This window comes from Cydia strobilella, chromosome 12 (assembly GCF_947568885.1).
Source record: "Cydia strobilella chromosome 12, ilCydStro3.1, whole genome shotgun sequence".
Classification (NCBI taxonomy): domain Eukaryota; kingdom Metazoa; phylum Arthropoda; class Insecta; order Lepidoptera; family Tortricidae; genus Cydia; species Cydia strobilella.
This window is the reverse complement of record NC_086052.1, coordinates 7,533,598-7,546,048: the sequence shown is the minus strand read 5'-3', so window position 1 is coordinate 7,546,048 and position 12,451 is coordinate 7,533,598. Positions and strand designations below refer to the sequence as shown.

Here is a 12,451-nt window from a genome sequence, read left to right as displayed (position 1 = left end):
CTTAATGCATGTATATATTACTGAATAAATAACAAGTATTATAAAAAAAACCCGACACCGATACCTCTCATACTTCACGAAATATAAAAGTTTGAATGTGAGTGTAAATTTCTTCAAAATATATTTCAAAAAATTCTACAAGCTTAACTATTTGACTGATTTCGATGTTTAATATCTCAAATAAAAGCTCATTATATACATTACTTATAAAAAATAATCATAAAACATATACTGAACCCTTTTGGCAAAAAACGGCATCTTTTTATTTATTTTTCTTACTCGATTGATAGTTTTTACTTGATTTCTTAAAAAAAATATTATGGAACATGAATAGTTTAATAAATATATATATAGTACTGAGTATATAAAAGTATTACAAAAAAACCCGACACCGATACCTTTCATTCTTCACGAAATATTTAAGTTCAATTATGCACGTTCTTACAAATAAATCCTTTAAAAGAAATCTTCAACCGCAGTAAGTGCACTGATTTTAATATGAAATGTGTCATATGAAAAGAAATCACCCAATTTATTTTAATAAATAAAAAAATTATCAATAAAAACTGAATAAAGTTTTTTCCTGGTGGTGAATTACAAAAAAAATATAACAAATCTAAAATTAGGAATTATTTTTATTTAAAGTGACTACATTTGTAAACAAAAAACTTAAATGTCCTCTTCGGGTTCATATTTATTTATTGCAACCATGGTTTTATAGGTATTACAAATTCTTGGACCACATGGACCCCGTGGGGGCATAGCAATAATACATGCATACTTAGGGTCTAATCTTAAATCTATGTGTATAATATAAAAGTAGGTCAATTTAGTAGTTTTTATACATATAAGCCGAATTGAATCAGATAATTGTCAGTGTATTAAATACAAAAATAAAAGGGCAACTAATTATTATTAGGTGATGTCAAATTATATGGTTCACCGGTAGATGTAAAACTGAAAAAGAAAAGTCGTTTTGAAGTACTCGTACCATTCCAATACTACAAAATCACTGATCATACATGAACTGGTTGCTGTAGATTACTGTTGAATTATTTTTGTGCCTAGTTGATAACCATTAAACCTAAAATTTTGTGCCAGACCTATAATTAGTGGTCAGCATGCAAAATAACCCTGGATTGAAAATTACATTAACTTACTTTTGATTTGTACAGCCACATTTGCATGATTTACACTGGGCTGTGCATGGCCAGCTGACGCGACGACACCCACAATGCATAGTTTCGCAGCCAGATTTGCAGCCACAATGGTCCAAGAGGCTTAATTGAGACCAAATCGCGGTAACTGCCGACCATTCCGGAGTCCAACTCTCTTTTTCCTCAGTCCATCCCCAAAAAGATGTACATGGTATGGAAACTTCTGGTTTCAGAGCGTTTCCCCATATATGGCCCTCTTGGTAAGCTGCTCGAAGTGCATGTTTATAGAGAGCAGCTGATGTAGGTGGCAGGGTTGGCAGGTTCTAATTTCTCGGCCAAATCAGATTTGTTCCCTGAACGACGCCCTCCATTGACTGACAACGAAGGTGGACAAATTTGGTTTTCGTACTCCAGTACAACAATTCAAGAATTCTTCCAAGAATTCGTTCAGATCAAGCTGCCTTTCTCTGGCCACTATAAAAAGACGGGAAAATAGGAGTATGTCAACTTTTAAGTTTTTGATTTTGTCAGTTGTCAGGTGTGTAACTACATATTTTAATTTTAGTATAAAGTTACCCTAGATTTGTGTTATTGTTTGGCCAAACGGAACACATAAACGTAAATGAAGTTCACAAATATTTGTTTGCTTCAAAAAAAACAAGCTTGTGACAAGCCTGCCACCTACATCAGCTGCTCTCTATAAACATGCACTTCGAGCGGCTTACCAAGCGGGCCATATATGGGGAAACGCTATGAAACCAGAAGTTTCCATACCATGTCCATCTTCTTAGGGATGGACTGAGGAAAAAGAGAGTTGGACTCCGGAATGGTCGGCAGTTACAGCGATTTGGTCGAAATTAAGCCTCTTGGACCATTGTGGCTGCAAATCTGGCTGCGAAACTATGCGTTGTGAGTGTCGTCGCGTCAGCTTACCATGCACAGCCCAGTGTAAATCATGCAAAGGTGGCTGTACAAATCAAAAGTAAGTTAATGTAATTTTCAATCCAGAGTTATTTTGCATGCTGACCACTGATTACAGGTCTGGCACAAAATTATAGGTTTAATGGTAATCAACTAGGCACAAAAATAATTCAACAGTGAATCTACAGGCACAAAAATTATCCAACAGTAATCTACAGCAACCAGTTCATGTATGATCGGTGATTTTGTAGTATTGAAATGGTACGAGTACTTCTCAAAACGACTTTTTTTTTCAGTTCTACATCTACCGGTGAACCCGAAGAGGACATTTGAGTTTTTTGTTTACAAATGTAGTCACTTTAAATAAAAATAATTCCTAATTTTAGATTTGTTATATTTTTTTGTAGTTCAGCACCAGGAAAAAACTTTATTCAGTTTTTATTTATTAATTTTTTTATTTATTAAAATAAATTGGGTGATTTCTTTTCATATGACACATTTAATATTAAAATCAGTGCACTTACTGCGGTTGAAGATTTCTTTTAAAGAATTTATTTGTAAGAACGTGCATAATTGAACTTAAATATTTCGCGAAGAATGAAAGGTATCGGTGTCGGGTTTTTTTGTAATACTTTTATATACTCAGTACTATATATATATTTATTAAACTATTCATGTTCCATAATTTTTTTTTATGAAATCAAGTAAAAACTATCAATCGAGTAAGAAAAAAAACTTAAGATGCCGTTTTTTGCCAAAAGTATTCAGTATATGTTTTTTTAATATCTTTTTATAAGTAGTATATATAATGAGCTTTTATTTGAGATATTAAACATTAAAATCGGTCGAATAGTTTAGCTTGTAGAATTATTTGGAATATATCTTGAAGAAATTTACACTCACATTCAAACTTTCATATTTCGAAGAGTATGAGAGATATCGGTGTCGGGTTTTTTTTATAATACTTGTTATTTATTCAGTAATATATACATGCATTAAACTATTCATATTCCATACAATTTTTTTGAGAAATCAAGTAAAAACTATCAATCGAGTAAAAAAACAAACTTAAAATTCCCGTTTTTATCAAAAGTATTGAGTATATATTTTTTGAGTATTTTTTTTAAAGTAATGTATATAATGCGCTTTCATTTGAGATATTAAACATTTAAATCGGTTCATTGGTTTAGCTTGTAGAATTTTTTGAAATATTTTTTAAAGAAGTGGCGCCATCTATGTTCCTAAGGGGTGAAACTGCCGCTGCTGCGGGTCAAATCGCTCAGTTTGGTCCCTACTATCACTGTGCAGAGCGGCTTGCTTTTATCATGAAGTGCAGCATTTTGTTCATAACAAGTATGACTATAAATTGTTCTCAGCAACTTTAGAACAAGTATTCAGAAACTTAAACTGGAACGAATATGGTCTAAAAATAGACGGAATGTTGCTGAGCCACTTGCGGTTTGCCGATGACCTCATACTGCTCTCGGAAAGCACAGAAGATTTGCAAGAAATGTTACAACTTTCTTATGAAAGCAGAAAAGTGGGACTAGAAATCAACACAGAAAAAACTAAACTTATGACAAACGGACAAAAATTGAGCTATCAATAAACAACAACACAATAGAATATGTAAATGAATACACATATCTAGGACAAATAATTTCCCCAGAACACCAGAATGACAAGGAAACAGAAAACAGAGTGTGTATTGCATGGAAAAAATACTGGTCATGGAAAGAGATTATGAAAAATCCAGATATCCCACTAAAATGCAAAAGTAAACTGTTTAACTCTTGCATCCTCCCTAGCATGACCTATGGTTGCCAAACATGGGCCTTAACGCAAAAGAATACGAAATCCCTAGAAGTGTGCCAACACAACATAGAGAGAAGTATTCTCAACATAAAGAAGAAAGACAAAATAAGACGAAGCACCATAAGAAATAACACAAAACTAATGGATGTATCCTATGTAACAAGTAACCTTAAATGGAAATGGACTGGGCACATGCTGAGAGAACCAGGACAGAAATGGTCAAAAATTGTTACAACTTGGTACCCCAAAGATGGGAAACGGAAAAGAGGCAGGCCTTACCGCAGATGGGAAGATGACATAAGAGCTATCGCTGGACCAACATGGACAAGAAGAGCAAGCAACAGAGAGGAATGGAAGGTCTTAGGGGAGGCCTATGCCGGGAGGCAAGTCGACCGATGTCAATAAAAATACCAAATAACATATACGACAAAGAACTTTATTATTATTATGTTTAAATTAAGAATTTGACATGTTTTGTTTTTCTTTTCCTAAAACTTGACAAGAAATGTAAAAAAAAAATTAATTTGAGGTCGAAATAAATGGCTATTTTATTTTATTTATTTATAATATAATTAAGTTGTTTGTTTTTTAAGCACATCCACCATTGTCTGATTATATCCCATTACTTTTTTTTTGTTTTTTAATATTTTTTTTTATAAGTTGTTATTCTTAGTCATTTACATACAAGATATATACAGTGGTACTACGTAAACGAAATTAATAACTAGCTTAAATCTAAAGCATTGTACCAAGGATGCTGGTGGCATTTCCCCACTGTATCGCAATGCTGATACGTTGTGCGAGAAAGCCGCCAGCTCTTCGGTCACCAGTTACGTCAACCAGACGCTTCGCGATTTCTGCAAACAACTTATGCGCGCTGGGACCCCATGGACCTAGAAGTGCATAGTTGAAAGTTGAAGTGTTGTGCATTACTTTTGTGCAGTGGAGCTAATAATTAGTATACATCAGTAGGTACCTACAGAGAATTTGTTTATGCCTAGGTGTAGGTGACCGCATAATAAATTAACATATTTTTCTCTGTCATAAAGTATTATGCGAATATGCGAGCGGTTAGGAATTTGATATTGAAACCACTCGTAGCCCCAATACCTAATACTATAGTAGACCAAAACCAAACGGACGACCAGGGTCGTAAAACTTCTCATTCACGATCGCATGGTCGAAAGTAGTAGAATTAGAATGAGAGAGATAGAGATATGATCCCAGTCGTCCGTTTGGTTTGTAGGCAGTACGATAGATTTACTTTTCAACATTTTGAGAATCCAACATTGCCAATGTCTTTATGTTGGTTGGTCCATGAGTAAACGTGAGTTTCCGTGGTGCAACAGTTGGACGACGGGTATAAATATTTCCTAGTGTTGGACTACCGATAAACTTAGTGTCCCGTGGTCCAACCGATTGGACCACGGGTAAACTTGCTTCCTCGTGGTACAATTCAATCGGTTGGACTATAGATAATTGTACTTACCCGTGGCACAACCAGTTGGACACGGATTGTGAGCGTATTGGAGTAATTTATTTTTCCCCTCACTAGCTCGGAAAGCCGTCTTTTATCCTTTAAAACAAGCGGGGAAAAACGCATTTTATCCACTAGTGGGGAAAGTAATTTGACCTTGAATGGAGCATGTTTAAGTAGCTTGACAGATAACAAAACGTAAAACGCTCATAATAATGGTTCGTTCGATATTAATTATCATTAAATAAATGGTTTGAGAATCTAATAAAAAATACCAAATTTAGCTTTATTTAATAATTTTAAGTCATAAACCATAAAATTCCATAAGAAACGTTAGATTTTTTATAATGATGTTAACGCACAAGTTGAGTCGATGCAATTTCAAAACGCATCGTTCATACGTCAGAACAGAAATGTCAACATTGTCAACAAAATTTTTACTTAAAAACACTTCACCGACTCACGTAAAAATCAGAATTTCCAGTGCTTTCTGTTATAATATCGTACAAAAATAAGTGATTCCAGTGATGAAGATGATCTAACGCCTGTGGATGTTGCACTTTCCTCGCTATAGTGAGGGGAAAAGTTTTGTGTTACACACGGGTGCAAATGTATTTTACTTCTTGTGTGTTGAAACACTCTCTACGCTCAGGATTCTATTTTAGAACCACTCGCTTCGCTCGTGGTTCAACTATAGAATCCTTTCGCTTGCTCCTGTTTCAATTCCACACTCGCGGGTAAAATACAACTTTGCACCCTTGTATAACAAATAACTATTCTACACATGGGTTTTCTAAAGTAGTAGGTATGAAAGGTAAGTTCTTCAAAGTTGAAATAGTATATACCTAGGTATCTACATATTAGAGAAGTAAGATGCATAAATAGAACAAATGAAACAAAACATCGAGTAAAATAATTTTATTCAATAAAACTTAAATAATAATTGTGAAAATCTGAAACTAAACAAAAGCATTATAATAATATTGATCATATTTAATTATAATATCGTGAAAACACAAATCACAATTAATAAGTCAAATATAAGACATAAAACAAAGGTTTACTACCACACATGAGTCACATACATAATCTTAAGGACTAAAAAATGTAAAGCCTGACGCGCCAAACAACTTTTTTCATACTATACTGAACTGTCACCCTATACATGAGAATAAACAGCGCCCTCTTGGCAATGATCATAGAATATATTACTATGTTGAATCATAGACAAACGACACTAGTTTTTTTTATCAGTTATAAATTTTTATAGAGTTAACTTTTTCTATCAATTTATATTCATTAAAGCTAGGGTACCTTGCTGTGCGTGCTGGGCCGCAGAATTTCGCTATAAGTAACCCTTTGAACGCCTATCGTGTGCGGCGCGTCATAGTGAACCTTGTCGGGATTCACGGAGGTTGATATTGGGCTGTAGACGCGCGCGCTGTTGACGTCTTTGGCGGTCAAAGTTAGGACAGGGGTCACCAAATGACGGACCGGCGACCTATTTTTTTTTTTGCTTATTAAAGGGCTCCCTGGCGCCAATGACCTTCGATCTGAATCACTTAGTTTTCTAATGTTTTTTGTAGTTTATCATATTAACAGCAACGGCTTTAAGAAATATAGTAGGTATCCCATATTTACTTCAAAGTTCATTCTCTTCGAGATATTTGGCATCAAAGATAAACAAAAGTAGGCCAAAAAATTGGTTTTCTGGCCATAACTTTTGTGTTAATTAGTTTAAAATTAAAATCTCTAATCAGTTTTTAGAGACGTCAAAGACAAACCCAAATATGTAGATTTCGTATATGTAAGATCCTTAACAGCAATAGTTACGAAAAATGTTTTTAGGCAATGTTTAAAAAAATAAGATTCATTTCTTTCAAAATCTGGCAGACAAGAATGGAGATAAAAGATTAAAGAACCGATAGCCGTTTGTCTTATAATTCCATCTATAGTTCAAATGTAGGACTTGTAGGAGTATCGGTTCAAAACTTGTCAAAAATCGATGAAAACCGCGGGGAGCCCCTTAATAAACTCAAGTAGAAAAGAAACGGACCGCGATGGTCATTTTATTTCAATTATATTTAAAGAACTGGACCCCTGAAGAAACTGATTGATGACCCCTGGGTTAGGACATTCAGCGACGCTAAAGCTTTAGTCATATATACGTGAACTGTTAAATTACTAATAAGTATGGACCATACTATATACAACACTTATGATCCATCGTGATACGAGTTTTATACATGGCTATAAATCTACAAACACTCAATTTCAACCTACATTTTGACATAGGTAGCATTAACCATATAATACTTATAGGCAGATTTCAATCTTAACACGTTCAATGTCCCTATACAAAATGAAATAGGTCACACGTCCACGTGTGCTTCCACTTTGAAGTTGTGAATCCATAGTGAAAGCACGGACTCCTGAAAAAAAGCTTCATGACCCAACATTGGCGGGCACCCGGACAGGGAACGTGTTAACATATGTAGCTATCGTAAATTTAGCTTTAGGTAGGTTCTCTTATTGTTCTTGTCACTTGTCATTATAACATGGTTAAAAGAAGCCGACATTTCAGTTTCATAGGCCATGCATAACGCTTTTTAGACAGCGAATGCTTATCCTAATCAAAATTGAAATTTGCCATATTGTTGGCTTCCTCGGACCAGGCAGCGAACTGCGATCCGTCCATCTCCCTGGCGTGCTGGTTGCCCGCCGTCAGCTGATGCTGCTGGCCGCCTATCGCCGCGCCACAATCCGGACACTTGGACAGCTGCATAGCGCCGCCACACTCGCCGATGCAGTAGAAGTGCCCGTTGGGACACTTGTACCAGTGTCCCGCCCTCAGCCCTATCGCTCTCACTATCATCGCACGCTCCTCCCTGCTTGCTATGCCCGACAACTTCACAGCATTTTCAAGTTTCTTCAAGCATTCCACTCCCTTACCTTCGTTAAATACGCGCCAACTCAGAACAGCGTCGTTTGCAGCGGCACTGGCTTGCATCACATTCTCATTAGTCTCCGAAGATTTGTAGCTTTCGTGGCTTAATATCTTAGCTAACTGAATCATGGAATTCATACGTCTAAGCTCATTATCTATGTCCAATTGTTGTTGCTCACTAATCTTGTGTGAATTAGTAGTGAGTACGTTGCAAAGCAGTTTGACCTGAGTTTTCATTTCCATTTCCAGTTGTGATAAATGTGCATCTTTGTATTTCATATAGTATTGCCCGACAGTATCCAAGAAGTTAATGTATATATCGTTCATCTCCAACTGTAGAAGTGATATTTTTCTGTCATTTTGCGCACATTTAATGATCTTAACCATCACATGTAAGGCATTGCTCCATTCTTTACTTGCTGTAATAATAAAAAGTTGTTTGAATTTTCCGTTATCAATAATCATGTAATAAAATGAGATAATAAAATTATATAAGCTAGAATATACCTAAGAAAGTCCTTTTATGTGCGTCTGCTAGTTCCATTACTTTATGAAGCATTTCCAATTTCTTTGTTCTTCTTTGGGCGTCCGTCCCGTACACCTTTGCTTTAATTGGATTGATGTCGTTTTTCAGTAATTTATTAATCAAGTCTTTGTACCGATATGTATTGACTATAGGTTGACGGCACCAAGGGCATGCCTTGAGTTGAATAGTATCGTCTTTGCTGTTCATTAGAGTATCCAAGGTGTCGACATCAAAAATGTGAGGACAATCCTGTAGCTGAATTAATCTGAAATTATAGAGTTAGCATTTTAGCTGGATAACCTCAACTATTTTATGTGTTAAGTTTCAATTTAATTTTATACTGTAAAACCACCCAACTATAATCAAAAAGCTCTTAATTATGACATAATTAATTCGAACATATTTGTTCAGGTGGGATTATTTAAATGTGGGTGTGGGTTGGGTCGGGTGGATTTACGGTAACGCTTGAAGTATTGCGTGTTTATGTGTCGGGTGTCGGGTATTACTGTGGTAGGAAGTACCACAGTAATACCCGATTAATTTTAGATTGGTGCATACTTAGCGTCGTCTTCGTAGGGATCGCCAAGCAGGTCGGTGGGGAAGCCCTCGGGGTCGCAGAGGCGGCAGGCCGGCGGGCAGGGCTCGCCGCAGAGCCCGCGGCACGGGTGGCCGCACGCCAGCGAGAGCGGACACGCGACCGAGCACGGCGCTCGGTCACACGGCGCGCCGCAAGTGCGCTTGCACGACGAATGCTCGCACGAGCGACCGCACGGAGTCTCCTGCAAATACAATCGCATGTAAGTACAAAAAATTACCTGCGCGATTTAATTCAATGTACGCACCCGTTGTATTCAGGGCAGTTATTAGGTACTTGAAATAAATAGATATAGTTTGCCAGTTGTTTATCAGTGGAGCATAGGCAGAGATAAATCATTCCTTTCTCTTATGCTAGTATTGTAGCAGCCAAAATAAGGGTGAGTAGGTTGAGTTTTATTTATTTATTCTACTGTTACTGACAAAACTTGTTTGCCATTAGTATAATTAAATTTATGTACTTAATAAAAATAAGTAAGTACCTACTTAAACGAAACATTTAAATATTCTTGAACATTTTCTCCTCCGACATGTTATTAGACTTATTAGTAGCTATATTATCTTATTTGTGGATGTAGTGTCCTACTATAGGTACCTACTAATAACAAGTGAAAACTGCAAAGCATTGACGAACGAGTCATTGTGAGAACAGAGCTGAACCAGTCAGATCATCCTCCTATTACCAAATTTAAATACAGACAAAATTCTAAGCAATAATGAATTAAAGTCGTACCGAGCACATAGTGCAGGGCGCGCCGCACAGGTTGGAGCAGGGTGAGTGCGGGCACTTGACCTCGCACTTGCGGCGGCACGGCGGGCACACCTGGTTGCACGGTTCCTCGCATCTGCAACGACAACGAGCGAGGCTGTCAATTTCGGGCACAGATGTTAATAAATATGCACAATAATCACTACATAGTATAAAACAAAGTCGCTTTCTGCTGTCTGTCCGTCCGCCTGTCCCTATGTATGTTTAGATCTTTAAAACTACGCAACGGATTTTGATGCGGTTTTTTTAATAGATTTTGTGTAAAATAGTTGAACTACCCGTGCGAAGCCGGGGCGGGTCGCTAGTATATGTATAGTCTAGGAAATAAATTGTATGAGTGTAAAAAGGTGGAAATTAGTGGAAAAATGTAAAAGCGAAGTTTCAATTTCCCGTACAAAATTTTAATTTTGCGTCATTTTCTACTGATAAATCGGTTTGCCCAACTAAATGGCGCGCCAAAATCCGAAAAGACATGGAACAAAATGGATCCAGAACTATTAGAAATATAAAAGACGACTCGACGTGCTCATCAGGCATTGCATTGGCATACGAGCGCAACCAATCATTTCAACTGCGTCCACGCGCGTTCACGAAAACGCGTGTATATTACGAATACCAACATTAAATGATGAGCCTGGTACCCTACGTACGAGAGAAGTCATGAGTCTAGCGTAAGTCCGTCGACATCAGGTATCGGATGCGTACCTGTGTCCGCAGATGTTGAGCTGGTGGCAGCGCGCGGCGCAGGGCTGGTGCAGGCGGCCCTGGCGGCAGCCGGCGCACGAGCCGCCGCATACGTGGCCACAGCGGAGCAGGGCACCGCATAGCGCTGCACACTGCGAGAGCAACGTCTCCACCGAAACTGCAGATCCTTAAACAATATCATACTATTTGGTTAAACTATATAACGATATTGGAAACTAATATATATGCTTATGACTTAATTGAAAAGCGTAAACACAAAACCTGGAGCGGTATTCGACATGCGTTAAGTGACGTCTCGTGTTGAACTTCAGTTGAACGGAAGAAATCGTGTGTTGTCGAATAGGTAAATTCGCTGACAGCAAATGAACATTTCCACACTAGAGGTGGGGCGTTTTACTGGAATAGATTTTGGAACAGGTATTTCTTAATGGACGATCTTTAGTTTTGTCGAGTATTTAAAAGCACGGACTTTAATTGTTGAAATATAACAAATATGAAATTTCCAACACCTCGTACAGCCATTCTTACCTTTATTTTAAGTAAAATATTTTTTTGTTAACTGACAGTCTGTCAGTGTGTCTGTTGGAACAAAAAATAATGGAGGTAATTTTTACGTTGTTAATATGTCAGTTGATTAATGGACTTGACTCAAAACGTCACGATACGTCAGATCCCTACTAATAAAAAGTCGATATTTGCATAAATAACCCTTATTTGTAAGACGCTTAAGCACGGGAAGCACGTAAATTGCCTATTGGGGGTCGTACTCGTAAAACTGGTATTTTTATAGAAACGTACTTTTGGTACGCACTTTGCCTACGTGTCCCGGCTCTAGTCAGGATTCTAGTTGTCAAATGCATGAAATGATCTCAAAAGTAGACTTTTTTGTCGATGGGTATGGCCGCCATATATAGATTTATCACATTCAAAAGGGGATTCTACGGCATAGAGTAAACTGCAATTTTATTTTTCCATACTATTTTGATTCCTCTACTGGACGCAAGATGGAGTTATAGTCAATTTTCAATCATGGCGTCATAAAAATAAACCGCAAGAACATGACATGCAGTTGCGTGGGTGTAGATCTATCATGAAAACGAACATGTGACAATAATCTATGATTTAAAAAAATACTTGACAATTAACATAAAGTAATACATATACTACGAAATGTCAAAAAGAAAACAGATTTATTATTATAAATATACAAATTATATAGGTATAAATTTTGATTTTTAAACCAATGGTTGTGGGTCCTAACCCCGGCTCGGTTCTTGTAACTTGTGTGCAAAATACCAATTGCTTTTCGGTTAAGTAAAATATCACGAGGAAGACGGACCAATCACAATCAGGTATATTTTTCCCCTCTGGGTTAGATGGCAGTGAGACAGGGCGAGATAGTGAAGAATGCGGCAAAATAAGCATTTATTGTGTTGTTAGTAGTTAGTAGACTAGTTTTTTTCTAAAAATGAAAACTGACGCAACAGCAAGCTCATAGCTATGAGCCGGAGTCTGTTAGGTGCAGGCTTAAGGGCTAATC

At 36.9% G+C, this 12,451-nt stretch overlaps 1 protein-coding gene across 1 annotated transcript in view; it reads right to left on the bottom strand.

Moving 5' to 3' along the window:
* Positions 1–6,273: 6,273 nt before the first annotated feature.
* The window catches only part of LOC134746023 (NFX1-type zinc finger-containing protein 1-like), a 53,677-nt gene continuing 47,499 nt past the window's right edge, over positions 6,274–12,451 (bottom strand). Inside the window, exons 23-27 of the mRNA XM_063680192.1 lie at positions 10,912–11,077; positions 10,171–10,282; positions 9,402–9,622; positions 8,825–9,108; positions 6,274–8,736 (exon numbers count right to left, since the gene is read on the bottom strand). Of these exons, the coding sequence (XP_063536262.1) occupies positions 8,000–8,736; positions 8,825–9,108; positions 9,402–9,622; positions 10,171–10,282; positions 10,912–11,077 (1,520 nt within the window). The 3' untranslated portion in view covers positions 6,274–7,999. The remainder of the gene's footprint in view (positions 8,737–8,824; positions 9,109–9,401; positions 9,623–10,170; positions 10,283–10,911; positions 11,078–12,451) is intronic.